This window comes from Madurella fahalii (genome assembly GCF_045866475.1).
Source record: "Madurella fahalii IFM 68171 DNA, scaffold_4, whole genome shotgun sequence".
Taxonomy (NCBI): Eukaryota; Fungi; Ascomycota; class Sordariomycetes; order Sordariales; genus Madurella; species Madurella fahalii.
In genome coordinates this window covers 3,257,550-3,277,800 of record NW_027263974.1, presented here as the reverse complement: position 1 = coordinate 3,277,800, position 20,251 = coordinate 3,257,550, and the positions used below count along the sequence as shown (strand labels likewise).

Genomic DNA, 20,251 nt, shown 5'->3' with positions numbered 1-20,251 from the left:
CGGCGCAACTCGCCATCGGTGCCATCTGGCATTGGTGTTACAGGGTACAAGAGGCTCAAGAGCTTCGCGGCTCAAGGAGGCCAGCAAAGCTGGCCGGTGCTACGGCCGAGCTCCAGCTCGCTAGCTGCCGCCTGCTGCGAACGACAGCGACATGGGGTAGAGAGGCTAGCCATATTAAGCAATAGATGGGCAACAAACACGGTGAGGCCTGGGGGAGACAAGGTAAGAACCTGAAGGAAGACGATAAATGAAGTTATTGGCGGACCGAAGGAATCCGTGTTCATGACATTGGCTGGCATCCCTTTGTCAGGACTTCCTTGGGCTTTTCGCTTTGCACTTGGAACGAAAGGCCAACAATTGACAGAGAGTAGACAAGCACAGACCATCCAGCCGATCGGGTACCGACCTGCCTGCCTTACCTGATGAGGCACCTGGGGCCCGGCCTCAGGACCCGCCGCGGGCGGATGCCGGAAAATACAAGAACCGATAAGGCGCCTGATTGGCCAGCCGCCTCGCGCCCATCGAGCGCAAGGCAGGAGCGTCCTGACGTGGACCAGCGTTGAGGCGCTGTTGCTCCAGCTTCGCTTCCAAAGCCTTCGCTCTTCACACATCCACCAAAAGCTTCCTGATCAGCCCAACGCGCCGCGCCACGCCCAAGAACCCACCTGCATTCAAAATCGCGTTCAGGCCGGAAGCAGCAGAGCAAAACCACCTCTGATTTCCAAGAAAAATAAATCGATCTTCCGACGGAACAGACCAAGATGCCCGGCCTCGTCACAGCGACTGGTGTCCTGGCCTTCCTGGCTGACGAGGAGCCGGAGCTCAAGGTCTTTGCGCTCAAGACGCTCAACGACGACATTGACACCGTTTGGACCGAGGTCGCTGGCGCATTGAGCCAAATGTGTGTTCCCCCAACATGTGCCCCAACAATGTGCCCCTCATTCTGGTGCTGGGCTGACTTGAGGCACCGTCTAGTGAGGCGTTGTACGAAGACGAGAGCTTCCCTGAGCGCCAGCTCGCTGCCCTTGTCCTCGCCAAGGTCTACTTCCACCTACAGGCTTACAATGAGAGTATGACCTTTGCGCTCGCCGCGGGTCCGCTGTTCAAGCTCGATGCGCCCGGCGAGTTTGAGGAGACTATCATCTCCAAGTGCGTCGACCAGTACATCGCGGCCTCGTCGGCACGCCACATACCGGCGAAGCAGTCCAAGAATGACATCTCTCTACCGGCTCTTGCGACCACCTTTGGTAGCGGCTCTCTCGATGGGTCGGCGTTGATCTCGCCGACGACCCCATTTTCCCAGTCGACGCTGCCCTCCAAGTCTCTGCTGTCGCGTGACTCGACCGACAACACCATCTTGGACCCTACCTTCCAGCCGACCAAGGAAGGGCGCTCCGCCTCGGTGGCCCAGATCACCGACACGAACACCCGAGCGGCCCTGGAGTCGGTCATCGAGCGGCTGTTCGAAAGCTGCCTCAAGGAGGGCAAGTATCGGCAGGTGATTGGTATCGCCGTCGAAGCAAAGAATCTGGATGTGCTTCGCAGGGTCATCAAGCGGGCCAGTGAGGAGGGAAAGAACGTAAAGGCCAAGTCGCAGGAAGGCGCCCAGGGTCCGGCCGAGGAACTAATGGACTATGCCCTCAGCATATGTATGGACGTCGTGCAGGAACGTGGACTGCGAACCGAGATCTTGCGTTTGATCCTTGATCTCCTCAGCCATGTCCCGAACCCGGACCTCTTCGCCGTCGCTAAGTGCGTCGTCTATCTCGACGAGGACCAGGAGGCGTCGGAACTGCTGCGGCAAGTCGTTGCGAAGGGTGATCGCAATGCAGTCACCACCGCCTACCAGATTGCCTTTGACCTCTACGACAACGGTACGCAGGAGTTTTTGGCCAAGGTCGCCAAGTCTCTGCCATCAGGCGAACCGCCGAAAAAAGCCGAAGTGGGACAGGAGGGCGAAGGTGCCCCTGAGAGCGAGCCCCTTCTCGAGAATCAGGAGGCGTCTGGCGAGGAAGCTCTCGAGGAGGAGGAGGCCAAGATATTCCGGAATATCCGATCCATCCTTGATGGGACCACCACGATCAAGTTGAACCTCGAGTTCCTCTACCGCAACAATCGCACGGATATGAGTATCCTCAACAAGGTGCGGGACAGCTTGGAGGGCCGCAGCTCCATCTTCCACACGGCCGTCACATTTTGCAATGCCTTTATGAACGCTGGGACCACGCACGACAAGTTCTTTAGGGACAACCTGGAGTGGCTGGGCAAGGCTGTCAACTGGTCCAAGTTCACGGCGACTGCGGCGCTTGGCGTCATTCACCGTGGCAACCTCTCACAGTCGCGCAAGCTCCTCGAGCCTTATCTCCCTAGGCAAGGGGGCGTCACGAGCGGCTCCATTTTCAGCCAGGGTGGTGCGCTCTACGCCTATGGCCTGATTCATGCGAATCACGGCGCAGATGCCTTGGACTACCTCCGGACCATGTTCAATGCCGCCGATGAGGAGGTGATCCAGCACGGCGGTGCACTTGGTGTCGGCATTGCTGGGATGGCCACGGGCAACGAGCAGATTTTTGATGAGCTTACCAAGGTTTTGTTCGCGGACTCGGCGCTGAACGGCGAGGCCGTCGGTCTGGCGATGGGGTTGATCATGCTGGGAACAGGGAACGCCAAGGCGCTCGAAACCATGTTTACATATGCGCACGAGACCACCCACGAGAAAATTGTCCGCGGCTGCGCCATCGGCATGGCGCTCATCATGTTTGGCCGGCAGGAAGGCGCCGATCCGATGATCGAGGGTCTCCTGAACGATCCCGACCCGACCTTGCGCTACGGCGGTATTCTTACCGTGGCTATGGCTTACTGCGGAACCGGAAGCAACAAAGCCATTCGCAAGCTTCTCCACCTAGCTGTCAGCGACGTGAATGACGACGTTCGCCGGATCGCCGTCATGAGTCTTGGCTTTATCCTCTTCAGGAAGCCGGGCAGCGTGCCTCGCATGGTTGAGCTGCTTGCTGAGTCATATAACCCGCACGTGCGGTATGGCTCGGCCATGGCGCTGGGTATCTCGTGCGCCGGCACTGGGCTGGACGAGGCCATCGACCTACTCGAGCCCATGATGAAGGACCCTACTGACTTTGTCCGCCAAGGTGCGCTCATCGCGTTGGCCATGATCATGATCCAACAGAATGAGGTCATGAACCCCAAGGTTGCCGCCATCCGGAAGACGCTCAAGAAGGTTGTTGGGGACCGGCATGAAGATGCCATGACTAAGTTCGGTGCGGCACTGGCCCTCGGCATCCTGGATGCTGGCGGCCGTAACTGCTCGATCGGCCTGCAGACGCAGACGGGCAACCTCAACATGCCCGGCATTGTCGGCATGGCCGTCTTCACGCAGTACTGGTACTGGTTTCCCTTTACGCATTTCTTGTCTCTCAGCTTCGCGCCGACGTCGATTATCGGCCTTGACCACGACCTCGAGATGCCCAGCTTCAAGTTCCACTGCGCCACTCGCCCCAGCCTGTTTGACTACCCGCCGGAGCAGGAAGTTAAGGCTGAGGAGGGGCCGACGCTGGTCACGACTGCCATCTTGTCCACAACGGCTCAGGCCAAGCGTCGCGCGCAGAAGAAAGAGCGCGCGCAACGCCGTGAGAGCATGGATATCGATACACCTACCGTCGCCAAGCCAGTCATCCAGGCGGCCGGCGATACCATGGATGTGGACGAAGAAAAGAAAGAGGCCAAGGCGGACGAGTCAAAGGAGAAGAAGGAAGGCGAGCCGGCCGAGAAGGAGAGCTCAGCCATCTCCGATTCTAAGAAGAAGGCCGAGAAGGAGAAGGTGGGCTACGAGATTGAGAACATGTCTCGTGTCCTCCCCGGCCAGCTCAAGTACATCAGCTTCCCGGCTGGACGCTACAAGCCGGTCAAGAAGGTAAGCCTCTGTTTCGCCACGCTACCTCGTGTGAGCTCTACTAATTATTTTTCCAGCCGACTGGCGGTCCCCTTCTCCTTCTCGATACGCAGCCCGAGGAGGCCAAGACTCTGATCGAGGAAAAGCTGAAGAAGGTGACTACCGAGCGGGCTCCTGTGGCGGGTGCCAGCACGGGCGCCGGGGCTACGCCGCGCAACGCGGCACAGTCACTGCTCTCGAATTGGTCCTCGAGGGGATTGACCGCCGGCAGCAGCATCCGGGAACTCAACGAGCTCTTCCAGCTGACAGCTCGCGGGGCTGAGGGACGGGCTGCTCGGCAAGGTGAAGGCGGTGACAGCGGGGCTGCGGTGGGCAGTGGTAGTGGTGCGGCTGCAGCGGCTGGCGTGCTTACGGCTATCGACGAGGATGCCGAAGGCGACCAGGAGGCTGCTGCGCCTGCAGATTTTGAGTACTTTACGGATGCTGAGGAGGAGGAATAAATGGGCTCCCTGTAGTGTAGAGTATACCGAATAGATATGTGGGGGTGTATAATAGTGCTGCATGTGTGTCGCAAGAGCATGAGGGGAGTAGATGATGAATGCTAGAGGAGTGCATTTTGCTGTGTTGGCTGCCTTTGGATGCCTGTTTGTTGAGGTGTTCAGCAAAGACCGTAGAGAGGAATAGCTTGGCGCGCGTGGGATGATCCTGGATCACATGCAGGGATCGCACCGACGTCATCGGCCACGTCCATTGTTCAATCCAGGTCTGAGAATGAACCTTGACAACATCAACAATTATCACGGTTTGGCTAGACGGAAGTGAGAGCTTGATTCCGGAGGTTTGCTCTGCCTGTCCGTATCGAGTTTCCCGCAACAAGCAAGGTCGCCGCCGTTTTAATAGGAGTGATTAACAAGTCACCTTCTCTCATTCACTGACCACATTTCCTCATTCCATTAAACCCTATCTCATTCCCTCTTATTACTGCCAGTACGAATGACTTTCTTCCCCAGATAGTGCCCGCCCCCTCGCAAGCGCGCCACGACAGAAGCAAAACAAAAAAAAATGGCATCCAAATACCTCATCCGCGTAACGGCCGGGCCGAGTTACGACATATCCACCCACGTCCAGGTCCCCGTCAACCAAGCCCAGCCGGTCGAGATCAGCAGCGACCTGCTCGACGCCAGCCTCAACGTGCGGGTGCACAACTACCGCGGGCTGCCGCGCGACGCGCCCGAGACGTCGGTGTACTTTGAGAGGGAGCCGCACAAGTACAATGGGGATCAGTATAGCATTGCGTTGCGGTTTCGGTTGAAGGATCCCAGCGGGGGCGGTGAGGGTGAAGGGGAGAGGAATGTAGATGGGGATGAGGATGGGGATGGGGATGGGACGGAGGACGGGCAGAGGAAGGGGAAGAGGGGTGTATCGGCCGCGGACCTCCAATTTGGCAACGACTTTGACCACCCCATCCGCGACCGCCTTCCGCCCGGGTTCAACACGGCGCTCAACATCGTCAAGTGGTGGATTGACCCCGGTTTGGACGGGGATGCCTACGCCGACGTGCCGCACTTGTATGGCCCCGCCCTCAGTTCGTTTAATGCGGTTCATGTCGGGGAAGGGGAGAACGACCCGGAAAAGGGGGGGTTGTGGTTCGAGGAAGGCGGCGATGAAGACGGGATGGCGTGGAGGGACGGCATAGGAGCGCCGAGCGATGCGAAGGCGAGGATGAAGTGGGCGCTGAGGCAGGACAGCAAGGAGAAGTGGGTTTGGGAGTACGGACGGACGTACGGGGTGGATTTCTTTAACCCGTACATTGACTTCAACGAGTTTGCGTTACGGTTGCCGGGGTTTAATTTGCCCATCATCAAGTATTGGGATGGACAGGGTCTAAGGTACGTTGACATTCCCCCTCTTTGTCTCTCTGGATAGTTTTGTGGACGCAACCGCCGCAGTGTGGCAATGAAGACATCTTACACCGGCCCAGGCACCGCCGCAAGCGCTCACACCAGCTCAGATACGTCCTCCGTAACCGCTCGACTGGTCAGGTTTATCTGGTGGTCCTGTTCACGCTGCACTTGGCTGAGGACGTCAACGAGAACGGCTCGTTAAAGCCCGAGGCGCTGCAGGCCCTGACCCACGCGTCGGGAGGGCAGGGGAAGGGTGAGCCGCTGCCTGATGTGAAATCGGAATCGGAATCGGGAGACGATGTGGTGGACGTTGAAGAGACGGGTTTTGAAGAGGAGAGGTCGCTAAACGAGGCGGGGCGCAAGCTATCAGGTGTAGATCTTGACGGAAAAGCCCCGACGAGTGACGATGACATCGACTAAGACGGGACGCGATGCACTAAGTTCGAAGCGCACCGGTGCCCAGGCCGGGCATGTATTATGAATATACCGGCCGGCAGTATTTCGTATCTATACAAGTTCGTTGGCGTCGGCAGTATACAGAGGTTATATGAATAGACAATGTTCATCTAGGGGCGAACAGTAGCCCTGCCCCGGGCGCAACCTAGTCCGTTTCCAGTTGCTGCCCGGAACGTTAGCACCTCCCCAAGATAAGTAGCCGGATTCTCGACTTACACTCGCAAACCGGCTCCTCGCCCTAATCCTCTCGCCGAAGAACATAAGCACCCAGGGCACAATCGTCAAGGCTGTTGCGATACCGCCTAGCAGCGCGCCGGCCTTCGCCTCTCCCAGGTTCTTGTACATGGCTACCGTCACAAGCGGGAACGCCCCGCCGAGAGCGTTCCGGCAGAACGACTGGGCCGCGAGCGCTGACGAAGCGTACTTGTGGTACGTATCTGCGAAATAGTTAAAGACGGCTAGATAGATGCTCATGATGCCCATCGTGGCTAAGACGAGGCCCAATGCCGGGGCGGTCCAGTGTATGCGCGGAAGTGCCGTGAAGCCGAAGACAAAAAGGCCGATCGGGAGGAGCGTGCCGGTCAGGCAGGTGAAGTACAGGCGAGACTCGGGCGCCTCGGCGGGGAAGCGTCTGCGCAGGTAACGCCAGGCAGTATCGGCGCCAGAGAGGGTGACATGGCAAGGCCCCGATGACTCGCTAGCTGACTCGTCGGAAATGTCCGCACTGGGAGTGGTGCTGTCCAGAGGTGAAGTGGCCCATCTAGGGTGTTGCAGTATCCTTTCTTGCCAGATACTGAGGGCGGTTTGGATTACAGTGCCAATGATGATGGGTGCAAAGGCATATCCTGATTCCTCGAGAGACCAGCCGTACACTTTCTCAAAGACGAAAGGGATCGCGCCAAGGGCGAGATAGAGGATGCTCCACGCGAAGGACACCCAGAGGGAAAAGAAAAAGACGACGGGCTCCGTGAAGAGCAGGTGAAACGGCCGCGTGACCGAAATGGTCACCATCTTGCCGAGGGAGGACCTCTCCTCGTCTTCCTTGACCAGCCAGCGGATGCGCCTGAGCGTGTCACCTGTAACCACTTGCCGATGAAGGTGTTGCACCGTAGCCTTTTCCTCATGCCCCTCGGCCAAACAAACACAGCTGGGAGTTCCCTCCCCGCCTCCATCCTCCTCCTCATACCATACCCCATAGAACCCCATCCCCTCCAGTTTCTCATACCACTGATTCAACCTCGCTGCCTTCCTCGACAGCACAACCGATCCGCGGCTCTCCCGAAAAAACAGCGCCAACGCCACCATCAGTAACCCGCCGACCACCACCTGATGCCAAAAGATCCACTTCCATCTATCACCACCTCCATCATCACCACCATCACCACCCCCACCACCACCGCCCCCCAGCCGATGGGCCATAACCGCGCCGACCAAGGGGCCTGCGCCGAGCCCGACCAGGGCGCTGGCGCTGAAGAGGGCCATGGGGGTGTTGCGGGCGCGGGCGGCCCACATGTCGGCGATGACGCCGCCGACCATGGTGCTGAAGACGCTGGAGCCGGCGCCGGCGAGGAAGCGGGCGGCGAGGAGGGGCTCGAGGCGGGGGACGAGGGCGCAGGCGGCCTGGGCGGCGACCCAGACGGCGCCGGCGGCCACGAAGACGGGGTAGCGGCCGTTCATCTCGCTCAGCGGCGCCAGCACCATGGGCGCCAGCGCGAACCCCACGCAGAACGTCGTCATCCCCCCCGCCACCGCCTCCGCCGCCACCGGCTGCCCCCCCAGCGACTGCCGCAGCAGCCCCTGCGGCGGCGAGTACGCCCCTGACGCGTACGCCGTCAGAAAGGTCGCTGTGCAGGCGAGCCCCAGGTGCAGGTTCTTGAGTCGGCTGGGCCACTGCTGTGGGTTGGCGAAGCGGGTCAGGTCTGGGGGCGGGGGAGGAGGAGGAGGAGGAGGAGAAGGAGAAGCAGCGAGGCCGCTGTGATGGGTAATCTGAGAGGCGAGGAGGATGGTGTTGGCTTGGGGGAGGGCGGTGGAAAAGGTTAGGTACAGGTAGGTGATCTCGGTGGTGGCGGTCGGGCCGGTGTAAGATGATCGCCTGGGTTCTGTAGCCGGACTAATGGGGAATGGTGGGTATGTGTTGCTCGGGGTGCTTTCGGCGCGTTGTTGGTCCATCCTCGGAGGCGGATGGGCTCTCGTCTCAGCCATTGTCGTCAACGATCATCTCTCCCAGGCTACGCGGAATAATGGAGAATTGGATATTTCCTGGAAGGCGCCGTGAGGATTGCGGGATGCCGATATCGCGGGGGCTGACGAGCAGGAAGCGGGGCGAAAGTCAAAACGAGGAAGGTGTCCGGCATAGATAAAGCACGCGCTGCAGCACCGGTCGAGCCGGAGGTGCCGGTGTTTGCGAAGAAAGGAATAATATTGATACGGCGTTCTAATTCTTTACCATGACAAACATAGCGCGCGTATGGATAATGGAAACCACACCGAGGAGAGAGTGTGGTTCGGACGGAAGAGGCATCTTGGACACCCTCCCGGCTCCCCGACCCGGAAGGGAACTTGTATCGCTTACAGCAAGTGCGAAACGTGCATGTGGGTGGTCCGACCATATGTGCTAAGACTCTGCCCGTTGCATCGGATCGAGTTTTGGGGAGAAGGAGGTCCGTTGGGGGTTGCTCGACGACGAGATATATCTCATTTCCTACTCCCCCCCGTCCTCGGTCACCTCTACGAGTGGTAGGGACAACAACATCTTGGTTCTTTCGTCAATCCACCGACGCCCAAATATCCCCGTCTCTTTCCGGGCGCATTTGAGCCACCGAGTTTTGTGAACATGGGTGCCAGGGCAGATAAGAAATGCAAGGCCCGGACAACATGATTGGCATGAGCCTGCGAAGAGAGAGAGAGTCTCGGGCGGATGTCGTCAAAACGCTCTTGGCTGTTGCTTGGTTGCTTCGCTTGCCCCCACATTTTCCCCAGGCGCTAGTTAAATCCGGTTATTCCCGGGCCCGCACGGGAGGCTGCGCGCTTGGCTCTTCTGCCCGACCAACCATCGCGCTGCTCTCGCTGAAGAAAGTCCGATTCGGCATTCCCTTTCCATGTTCCCATCTCTCACGATTACTGTCCCGGATCAAGCACAACGAGGTTTGCACGTTGGGCGAACAGCCAGCGGCGCAATGCGACACTAAAAGGAAAGAGAGCTTCCATTGCTATGTTTCTTTCGCCATATTTACAAGATACGATTGACCCCCCCCCCCGCCGACAGGCATCGTCATTCAAGGATCAGATCGTTTACTCCTATCGAGTCAAAAAGGAAACGAGAGATGAACTGCGCATGCCCTGCTCCTCCGCCACCGCCTCTGCGTCGACCGCTTACGATAGCGTCGGCGAGCTGGCGGCCCACGGGGCCCAGGTGTCGAGGGCGACGTTGGAGACGCTGCGCTCGACGGCGCCCGGCGCGGTGCCGCTGTTGAGCAGGAAGTAGTTGATGTACTGGCTGAGCTCCGAGTTCTGGCCGCTCGGGAACTGGCAGTGGTTGTGGCCGCCAATGAGCGAGAAGCCCATGTTGTTGGGCACGCCGTAGCTCTTGTAGATGGCGCGGCCGGCCTTCATGCAGCCCGTCGTCGAGACGGGGCCGAGCCAGTCGATGTTGTTCTCGAACACGGCCAGGCCGCGCGGCACGATCATGGCGGCGAGGAAGTGGTGGTCCTGCGGGATGGTGGTGATGGACCGCACGTACGGGTCAAAGTTGCGCGAGAACCACGGGTTCTCGCCAATGATCTGCTGCGCCGTCTGGATGTTGGCGCCCCCCGACTTTTGCTGGTCGCTGATGCGCCAGCAGGCGGCGCCGCCCGCGCCCGACTCCTGCGGGATGGTGAGGGCGATGCGGTCGACGAAGGCACCCGTCACGAAGGCGCCCTTGCCGTTGCGCGAGCAGCCCGTCACGCCGAGCCGCTTGGGGTCGATACCCGACGCCTCGGGCCCAATCTGCTCGAGCGCGTCGACCAGCCGGTCAACACCCCAGGCCCACGCCGTCAGCGAGCCGGCCGAGTGGCTGCTGCCAAAGAGATCGTAGAACTTGCCGCGGCCGCGCGAGCCACCGCCGGACTGGGCGCCGAACTCGTCGTTGCCGAACGTGATGGTGGCCACGTTGCTGGGGATGGGGATCGACGCGCCGCCAATGCCGATGATGGCCGGGAACGGCCCGCTGCCGGACGGCTTCCGGATCGATGGCGAGAACGAGATGCTCTTGCCGCCCACCGTCACGCGGATGTTGATCCTGTTGCCGCTCATCGACGCCTCGACGCTGTCCGGGGGGCCCGGGTACGTGCCGAGCTCGTACTGCTGCATGATCTTGCTGATCTCGGCCCGTCGGCACTCAAAGTCGGCCTTGGTCGTGATCTTGGTGCCGGCCGCGTTCGTGAACGGGTCGGGAAGCTTGGCCACGTTGACGGTCGGGTAGCTGTCAGACGTCGAGCACGATTGACGCTCAAAAATCTCGCTGGCGGGCGCCGCTACGGCGAAGGCCGCGCCGGCCACCAGGAGGGCTGAAGCCAAATGGACCATTTTTTCTTGTTGTTGTGCGGAAGTGAAGCTTTACTGAGCAACGCAGAGCCTGAACACGTCGAGCAAAAGCTAATCCCCCCCCTGACGATCTGCGCTGCGGCCACTTTTATACCAGGCGCCTCCATCCCGGGTATGCGGGATCGCGGAGAAAATGCGGCCCTGTGCCTGGCGTGTACAATGTCATCTCTTTGCCCGGAGAAATTAATCATGGGTCGAGTGCATATTGGGCTGTCGTCAACGACCAGAGCCCGCCTGGCTTATCCAATCCTCGGGGCGGAACGGAGGCGGCGGCGAACCTTACAGCCTCTGGTTATTGTGGGCGGAGTGGAACATTCCCCGCATCTTCCGCCTCCGCGCTCCATCCTTGCGACCGGGGAGGGAGGGGAACCGTACCCCCAGCCTGGGGGTTCGCCATGGTCCAATGGTTGCCAGGGCCACCATGTGTTTGTGTTTGCCATAGCCAGCCATGTGGTGGGCAGAAGTGCCATGTGGCGGCAGAAGGGCCAGCGCGGAACGCCCTACCTTGGCACTTTGGAAGATGGGGGCTATCCTTCTGCTTCTAAGCCCGTGTGGTTCCAGGGGGAATTGGGGGCAGATTGGGGTAATATGGTTATTTGCCGGCGCATCGCTGATCAAACGCGGCCCCTATTTTCTCGGGTCCTACTTCGACCCCCGATTGGCACGGCCTGGCGGGACACTGCCGAATGCAGCCACGGTGCCCCAGCCCCGATCGTGTAAGTGAGATGGGATTGCAGCCCTGATGAGCTTAGTATTCTCCTTATTATCCTTCTACCCTCTGCTTGTGCATTTGCCTCGACCCTGTTCGTTTCTTCACGCTTATACGTGGAAAATCTCCGCCACCACGGGTAGCATCGCACGTTGTCTTGGCTCGTGATGATGTAAAAGCAATATTCGGGTATCTGGGATTCTCCCAAGCTCCCTCAAGCTCTTCCCCCAGGCTTAGTCTCTCGGACACCATAGAGGGGGCCCTTCATCCCGTTCTAGCTGGTGCGGAGCGCAACCATCCTTTTGCTGTACCCCTTCTTGGCCATCATTTCCCCCTTTGGCGATGGCTTTCTCGCACAGAGCGTAGAGAAAGGCCCCGAGTCAGCCATGTTCCGCCAAGCACTTGACAGATCCCGTGGTGACACCGAGCCTCACGGCAAAAATCGATGCCACCCCGCGGCCGGAGATTTTGGCTGCCAAGTAGCTACCCCAGACTGACTAATTGGAGTGCCAATAGTGCCGACATGTTGCATTGAGAAGTAGGCAAGGTCCTTGACCGCGCAACGTCAGAGGGTTGCTCCAATGCGCTCCTTACCCCTACTACTGCACCCCATACTTGGCATCCAAGAGGGCTGGAAGAATCTAGGCATTTTCCTGATCGCAACGTCATTCTCTAGCTCGCTGCTACTTCGGCGTGGCTGTAAAAAACAGGATTGCGTTTTACGGGGCGATGAACTTGGTTGTGATATACTAGGTCGTTCAATGGAAGGGGTGAATAATACTAACTACATTGCGAGCTGCACTACAGGCTCCGGACGCGCTCTGTCCGGAGGGGACGGGAGCCGGAAGGCAATGAGCTATAATCTGCAAAGGACTAGTAGCAAGCCTGCCAAGTTGCTGAACTCACCGTGGTTGAAAATGGGCGACTCGAAAAGCTTGGGTAAAATAGGCGAACCATTATTACAGTCAAAGTTCCTGGCAGTGCTCGAAGATGGTAACATGCTGAGGCCACGCACACAATGTAGCCTTCCCAGGTCCCGCGTAGCTGCTACTGACCGTCTTCGAGTTGCCTCGCTACTGGCATTGCCAGTGCCATGTTACTAGCTCGAGACATTGTCTTGCAATTCCTTGTTTCATCATTATCTACTCCTCATAAGGACGGCCTACTATAGAATGGATGCAATTCCATCACGTTTTGGAGCATTCAAAATAGTTCAAGCTATCGCCCAGCCTTCGTAGGATGGCTCGGCGCCCACCAAGTCCAATATCAAAGCTATGCTTAGATCCTATGCCCTGATAGATCGTCATACGGGTGTAGCGATCTAAGAAGCTGCTGAAGGAATGGAGGTCGGCAAGACTTCTGATCTAGTCGGTCGATTGGGAGGGGTTTGTTCTTTGCGGATTCTGAATTCGCGCGCTGAGTTTCTCACTGGTTGGCGAGGTAGGTGCGCTCTCGATTTGACGTTGCGGATACTGATTTGTCTATAATAGTACCGGGGTATTTGGTGGCTGTTATAGATATTATGATGTGTTTGATCAGCTGCGTTGATGCGTTGAGCTACTGCTAGGAGAGGATGTAAGTATGGCTCAAGCGCATACACTCTTCATGCCTACCCACCAAAACGCCTATACTTAGTTACTACCATTCGGAGACCCTGCAGGCAAGGTGAGATGTCTACACCGAGTCATATGAGTTCCGCTGTGATTACCGGTCAGGATTACGGTTCCTGGCCGCACCGATAGGCGTGGGCCGGGCATTGATCGCCTCTCAGGTCGCTGCCGTCCGTCCCCCAATTTAGGCGCCAGCTTCCTCCAGATTCGGTCTTGCCCTCACTTCTTACCGTACGCCATACTTGGCATTCAGGCAGCTGAGAAGATCGACGCTGCTTGGTCGAGACGCCTATCTCTATTTACTTATTTCTTCAGTATTCCATCTATTGAAAGCATGAGTGCAAAGTTCCAGACTTATCGTTCGGTCACTTCGACATGCGTAGGGACTGTCGATCCCCCCGCTTAAGAGCTATTCCGGGCAGCAGTTGATCTTCGATATAGCCGCCAATATAGACCGAACCCTGGCTTGTCAGCGGCATCCTTACGTCCAGATTGGTATGCGGGGAATGTGCGCTATAGCCAGAGATTGACGGTTTTGTGGACAGCCACATCCACTGCACCCCTCGGCCGCTGGAGAATTCGCGTCTGAGCCGACCGAGAAGGTAGACAAAGTCGTTCCACTCACTCATTAATTTTCCTTAGTGCGGTTACCACCAAATATCGCTCTTGAATTACACCGGTATGCAATGCTCGGCTGATGGTGCCCTCGCTTCAACCCATCCGCTCAGCCAAGATATACCATCCGCGGAATCCCACCAGCCAGAACACCGTCTTGCTTCCTTTGGGCACCGCAAAAATGTCCGTCACGGTACCGATGCTGCGCTTGGCGGGCTTGGCGGCCCTCGTCCTCTCGGGGCCGGCGCTTGCCCACGGCGGACTGGCCAACTACACGGTTGGTGAGACGTGGTACAGAGGGTGAGTCGTAGTAGTTCGCTCCCCACGGACGGAAGAGTCGGCATCGCCAACAGCATTTCCTCTCACCCCTCTCCCCCATCACACTCCGTTCCGGGTAAGCGAAAGTGAAGCGAGGCAGAGCCAAGCTGATGCGAGAGATCTGGAAATCCCCGCCTTAGCTACGACCCCGACACGCCCGCCGAGGACCAGCTCGGCCAAGAATGGATGGTCCAGCGCCAGTGGGCAACCATCGACCCCATCTTTAGCGTCGCCGACAAGCACATCGCCTGCAACAACCCCGGCACGGCGCCACCCTCGTACATCCCCATCCGCGCGGGCGAGGACATCACCGCCGTGTACTGGTACTGGCTGCACCCCGTGGGGCCCATGACGGCTTGGCTGGCGCGGTGCGAGACGGACTGTGCCGAAGTGGACGTTAACGAAGTGGAATGGTTCAAGATTTGGGAGGCGGGGCTGCTGGAGGGGCCTAACTTGGCCGAGGGGATGTGGTATCAGAAGCAGTTCCAGAAGTGGGATGGCAGTCCGGCGCTGTGGCCTGTCACGATTCCGAGCAGACTGAAGGCCGGGTTGTATATGATTCGGCATGAGATCCTGTCGATTCATGTTGACAATCGACCGCAGTTTTATCCCGAATGTGCACATTTGAACGTTACGGGAGACGGGGACGCGTTCCCGCCGGCGGAATATTTGATGAAGTTTCCCGGGGCCTATGATGAAAATGGTGAGTGACTCGGGAATTATTGAAGCAGCTGGGCAATGCTGACTCGGACACAGATCCGTCAATCAAGATTGACATATACTCGGAAGAGAGCCAGCACACGGCGGTAGGGACTGGGTGTTTTCTCGCATCTTTAAGCCGCGCTAACTGAATGGGCAGAATTATACGATTCCTGGAGGGCCGATATGGGATGGGTGAGTCCCGGTGTTGTTTCATCTGTATTTCTGGCAGGGAAGCTGTTTAGGGGCTAACATCAACCGAACAGCTTTGAAGAAAACGAGTAGTATTGCCCAGGTTGCTAGATCAACCCCAGGGCTACGTTCTGTAAATATCTAGTTCCCCACGTAAGGATCTGCAACTAAAACAAAGCAGAGCTGTCCTAAGCTCAATGCAAGTACGGAATGCCCCTGGCGATCACCACCACCTCCGTTTAATCCCTCTACCAATTTCCCGGTGTCCCCTCGCCCTCCAACTTCCTAAGTGCCTCCTCCCTGAGTCTCACCACCTCCAACGCCCCTCCAATACCAAGACCACCATCCCGCTTGACACCCCTCCCGCCCCTCCTATCCCTCCCCACAGCGCCAGCCCAGACCCCGCCCCCAACCAGCCCCGCAAACTTCCCTCCCATCCTCACAAGCTCCTCATACCCCCCCTGCTCCACCACCACCCCGTCCTCGATCATCACGACCCGATCCGCAACCCTCATCATCTCCTCGCTATGCGTCACCACCACAACCGCCACGCCGTCCCCGCGGCCGCGGTTGCCGTCGACCAAGGCCTGGACGACCCGCCTGACGCCGTCGGCGGCCTCGGCGTCGAGCGCGCTGGTCGGCTCGTCGAGGACGAGCAGACGGGGCCGGCGGACCAGGGCGCGCGCGATGCACAGCCGCTGCGCCTGGCCGCCCGAGACCTGCTGGCCGCCCTCGCCGAGCGGCGTGGCGTAGCCGTGGGGCAGGGAGACGATGAAGTCGTGGATGCCGGCCTGCCTGGCGGCGAGGTGGACGTTGGCCGGGGCGGCGAGCGGCGAGGTCGGGCCCAGGCCGTAGGTGAGGTTGGCGAGGGCGGTGGCGGGGAAGAGGAAGGGCGTCTGCGGCACGTAGGCGAGGTGGGCGCGCAACGAGCGCGTGGAGAGCGCGGAGCACGCGTGCGAGCCGAAGGTGAGTGCGCTGCTGGTAGCGCTGGGGCTGTGGCTGTGGCTGGGGCTGGCACTGGTATTAGTACTGGTGCGGGATGGCGGAAGGGGGAAGTAGATCTTGTTTGGGGAGGTGGGGAATTCCAAGACGGGGGAAGGGAGGGAGATTTCTGGGCGACAGGAGGGGAGGGGCCTGGTTCTGGTTTTAGGGAGTGGTCGGACGGAGCTGGTTGTGTCGTCATCCTCTGTTCCTTGCCCAGGGTCGTACAGCCGCAGCAGCAGCGCGGCGATGGTGCTTTTGCCGCACCCGGAAGCGCCCACAATGGCAGTACAGGTCCCCGCGTCGATCTGTAGGTTGATATTCCGTAGGACCTGAGTTGACGGCGCGTCGGGGTACGCGAACCGCATGTTTGTCATGCGCACGGGGAACGGCGTCAGCAAACGCTTGCTACCCTGCGCCTCGTGGCTTGCCGTATGAGAAAGATTGGCGTAGTAGAGCATCTGCGTCGCGGTCACCTTGGCGGCGGCAATCTGCGGCACACTTGCAAGTAGCACAACTGCCGTACCGAGCGTGAAGAGAAGTAGATTGATGATCCTGACGACGTCGGTAACAGTAGCGAGGCCTTCGCTTAGAATCTTGGAGCCGTAGAAGAAAACGAGCGATGTCAAGAAGAAGGCGATAGACTGTGACAAGCCGAAGAAGATGCCCACAGATATCGCACGCTTGATGCCGAGAAGGTATGTAGCACGTTCCGAGCGCGAGTGCTTGTCAGAGAAGTATCGTTCGAGCGTTAGGGCGCGCACAACCCTGATGCTAGAGAAAGTTTCGCTAAAAATCGCGCCCGTTGATGTAGAAGCTTTATCGCAGATAGACTCCCACTTGTCGCTGACAATGGCGTCGGCTCGCGCGGCCCCCAGCGCCACCGGCACCCCCGAGAGCGTCACCAGGGTAAGGTCCCATCGGATCACCAGTGCCCAGACTACGGAAGCAATGATCATGGTGGAAACGCTCAGGAGAATGGGCACAAACATGCCAACGAGCTTGCGCATCTCCTCAGCGTTGCGATCAAGACATTGCGCGATGCGGCTCGGCGAGTGGCTTGCTTTGTCAAACCAGAACTTGGGCTGGCTGAGGATGCGCTTGACTGCCTCGGCACGGAGCATATCGATCCATTTCTGAGCCACTTTCTCCATGAAGTAATAGGCCAAGAAGGTGGAGGTCGCAGTAGTGACGGCGACAACGGTCAGGGAGACCGCCCACTTCGCACTTACTGCCTCACGCTCATCAGGGAGCCAGAAAGCGCTGAGCAGGTTGGCAAAAAGAAAGGCAAAGACGGGAGTGCCGGCCGCCATTACGAGACACAGGATAATACCGAGGATCAACTGTCCCTTGCCCTTGTTGTCTAGAGTCGGCCAGACCGTCTTCGAGATGCTCAGCATGGACGGCAGCTTGTGTCCCCTGGGCGGGTTCTCTTCATCCTTGGGCTTAGCGAGATGCTCGAGGAAGAACACTTCTAAAGAGTCCAGGGAAGTTTGGCTGTCTGCTGCCGACATTTTCTGGTGAACCTGACGCGCATTCGGCACTCTGCTGGTTTGCACCTCTCGGCCTGCCTGCGTGACGATGCGCATGCTTGACGCTTGGCTTGTCCTGCGGGAGGTAGGCCGAGCGCGGATGAAGGTTCTTCTGGCACGCGCCGGCTCCGCCCTCCATGGACTAGCTTGAAAAAGCCCCCAGGATATTCGACTATCCCTAAAGCTGCCGCGAAAGAAAATGCTACTACGTCTCGCCTTCTCAACCCCTTCGTCATCGGAGAACCCGTAGTCGGATACAAGATCACTCTCGCTGATGTCGGAACCGGCGGGGGAGTGAGAATCGTCCGATGAGGTGATTAACGAAGCAAAGAGCCCGCTTCCGTCCTTGGAAATCTCCTCTCTGAGCCCTTGCTGTACAACACGGCCCTCTGCGAGGACATAGACATACTCACCATCCTCGATTTGGCCGACGTCGTGCGTGATGATAATGGTGGTTTTACCTTTCCTCCAGATTCGAATGGCCTCCATGATCAACGACCTGCTCATCGGATCCAGCCAGCTAGTGATTTCGTCGAGAATTAATACAGGCGGATCGCGGATTTTCGCCCTAGCAAGAGCGAGCCGCTGCTTCTGCCCGCCGCTGAGGTTGTACCCGCCTGGCCCGACCTTGGTTTTGAGCCCGTCAGGCATGCCGGCAATGGTAGACTGGAGAAGAGCCATGCTGCAGGCGTCTTGAACCGTTTGAAAGGAGACATTGTCCCGGCCTGGCGCATTAAAGGCAATGTTCTGGAAGAAGCTGTCGTTGAAGAGAATGCTGGATTGTTGGACCAGGGTGATGTTGCGGCGGAGCCATTCAAGATCCAAAGTTGCAATCGGGTTGCCGTCGACGGTGATCTGCCCGCTCAGAGGCTCGTAGAACCTCACGAGGAGGCTGCCCAATGTGCTCTTTCCGGAGCCGCTTCTACCGACAACGAAGGTGAGCTGCCCGGGAGAGAACCTTAGGGTGCATGACTTGAGAACTGTCTGGGTCGGGTTGGACGGATACGCGAAGCTGATCTATGCAATGCTTAGTCAAATGCCATGGTCCACTGAGGATCGAGATACTGACGTTGGTCATCTTGATATCCCCTGAACACCGCGAAGGCCTGCGCCACCCAGTGGTCTTATCCATCTGTTGGTCACCTTCCTCCTGTTCAGTCACCAAGCCTTGAAGACTCCGCCCAGCAACCATGCCTTTCGCAAGAACAAGCCACATCGGGCCCAGCGCCTCGAGGGCCTGAAACGCAACCAATGCCGCATAAAAGGTCGTCAACGCGGTTCCCGGCGTGAGCTCCCCCTTGCCGACGAGAATGATGGCAAAATAAAAGCCAAGCACGAAAAGCATGATCATCCACAGCTTGACGTAGCTCATCTGCGCGCAGTTGCAGAGGACCTGCCGGGAATAGTAATTTGCCGCCCTCCGAATCGCCGCGGTGAACTGGAAAACCTCGTGATCCTCAGCATTATACACCTTGACGATGTCGATGGCCGTGGTAGCGGCGATCAGGGACTGGGACGCCTGCGCGAGCTCCCACCTCTGCGCCTCGATGGCCGAATCAACGAACCGACCAATCCCCCAGAAGATAACCGCAGCGGGCACACCCGTCGTGAGCATGACTAGCGTGAGCTTGAACGAAAAGACAAACGCCACCACGATGCACGCGCCAAACACGAACAAGTCGTAGACGAAAAGCGCCAGGATCTGCGACGTGGCCGTTTGCAGCTCCCTCGTCTGTCTGTAGCAGGAACCGTCAGTCAGAATCGCCTCCATCTCCTTCCCCTTTCACAACCAAAACTCCCCAAAAATCCAACCATACCCCATACCCCCCCCCCCCCCCCCCCCCAAAAAAAAAAAAAAAATAAAAATAAAAAAATAAAAAAATAAAAAAGAGAGAGCAACTTACGACAAAACCCCCGCCAACACCGCCCCAACCCCCTCCTCCCGCGCCTCAAACCAGCCCACCGCCCTCCTCATCAGCACAGCCCACACCGTCTCCCTAGCCTCCCTGGCCCTCAGCTGGCCGCCGACGACCCACAGCGCCACCTCCAGCGTCGAGAACACCCACATCCCGACGCCCAGCAGGACCATGTACACGGCCCAGCGGCAGATCTCGTCCAGGAACTCGCCGGGGGGCAAGCGGCCTGCGCCGCGGGCCGAGACGAGCTCGAAGATCTTGCCCAGGAAGACGACATACCCCGTGCGGCCCGCCGCGACGACGGCTGAGGACAGGATGGAGAGGACGAGTAAGGGGATGTGGCGGGGCGGGGTGAAGGCGAAGAGGTGGAGGAAGGTGGACCTGGCGGGTCTGGGTGATTTGGATGTGCTGTTGTGGGTTGCCGTGATGGTGGTTGTGACTGTGCTCGGGTTGGTGAAGGGGTTTGCGCGGTACGGCTCGGAGGTTAGTTGGTTGAGATGGATGTCAGTGTGTTCGGAGGATGGCTTTGTGAACCATGGGGGGTTGGCTGGGGAGTCCATGTTGGCGGTTGGTGGTTGGGAAATAAAAGAGAGAAACTGCTGCTTTCAACGCTTTAGAGTGGATGGGTTGGGTGATCGTGAGAAGCAGAGTGGAAATCCTCAAAGAAATACCTCGTACTTAGGCGAGGCAGAGATGGAGATAATAGGACGTAGCCAATGTACTATGGAATGGGTACTAGGGGTCAGTAGCTCATGGGGAGAATAGGGGACTCGGTGTGGTGCAAGTCTTTGTGCGGGTTAGTATTGTTCTTCAGAGGGACGTCTAGGG

The 20,251-nt window shown here is 58.5% G+C and overlaps 6 protein-coding genes across 6 annotated transcripts; 3 read left to right on the top strand and 3 right to left on the bottom strand.

Moving 5' to 3' along the window:
- Positions 1–761: 761 nt before the first annotated feature.
- Positions 762–4,407, top strand: RPN2 (proteasome regulatory particle base subunit; the record flags this gene model as incomplete). The annotated part of the gene is made up of 3 exons (XM_071063374.1): positions 762–901; positions 976–3,928; positions 3,985–4,407. 3 exons carry the CDS (start codon positions 762–764, stop codon positions 4,405–4,407), a joined length of 3,516 nt encoding a protein of 1,171 aa, XP_070919475.1.
- A 562-nt stretch (positions 4,408–4,969) lies between these two features.
- Positions 4,970–6,231, top strand: MFIFM68171_07953 (F-box domain containing protein; the record flags this gene model as incomplete). Its single annotated transcript, XM_071063373.1, has 2 exons — positions 4,970–5,796; positions 5,889–6,231. 2 exons carry the CDS (start codon positions 4,970–4,972, stop codon positions 6,229–6,231), a joined length of 1,170 nt encoding a protein of 389 aa, XP_070919474.1.
- Positions 6,232–6,412: 181 nt separating this feature from the next.
- On the bottom strand, positions 6,413–8,469 carry MFIFM68171_07952 (Putative drug/proton antiporter YHK8; the record flags this gene model as incomplete). Its single annotated transcript, XM_071063372.1, has 2 exons — positions 6,413–6,430; positions 6,484–8,469. The coding sequence occupies 2 exons, from the start codon at positions 8,467–8,469 to the stop codon at positions 6,413–6,415; spliced, it is 2,004 nt and encodes a 667-aa protein (XP_070919473.1).
- A 1,170-nt stretch (positions 8,470–9,639) lies between these two features.
- On the bottom strand, positions 9,640–10,833 carry GE2 (4-O-methyl-glucuronoyl methylesterase; the record flags this gene model as incomplete). The annotated part of the gene is made up of 1 exon (XM_071063371.1): positions 9,640–10,833. One exon carries the CDS (start codon positions 10,831–10,833, stop codon positions 9,640–9,642), a length of 1,194 nt encoding a protein of 397 aa, XP_070919472.1.
- Positions 10,834–13,966: 3,133 nt separating this feature from the next.
- Positions 13,967–15,001, top strand: MFIFM68171_07950 (Auxiliary Activity family 9 catalytic domain-containing protein; the record flags this gene model as incomplete). Its single annotated transcript, XM_071063370.1, has 4 exons — positions 13,967–14,085; positions 14,244–14,806; positions 14,860–14,909; positions 14,963–15,001. 4 exons carry the CDS (start codon positions 13,967–13,969, stop codon positions 14,999–15,001), a joined length of 771 nt encoding a protein of 256 aa, XP_070919471.1.
- A 241-nt stretch (positions 15,002–15,242) lies between these two features.
- Positions 15,243–19,983, bottom strand: HST6 (ATP-dependent permease; the record flags this gene model as incomplete). Its single annotated transcript, XM_071063369.1, has 3 exons — positions 15,243–18,524; positions 18,577–19,243; positions 19,412–19,983. 3 exons carry the CDS (start codon positions 19,981–19,983, stop codon positions 15,243–15,245), a joined length of 4,521 nt encoding a protein of 1,506 aa, XP_070919470.1.
- Between the last annotated feature and the right edge of the window lie 268 nt (positions 19,984–20,251).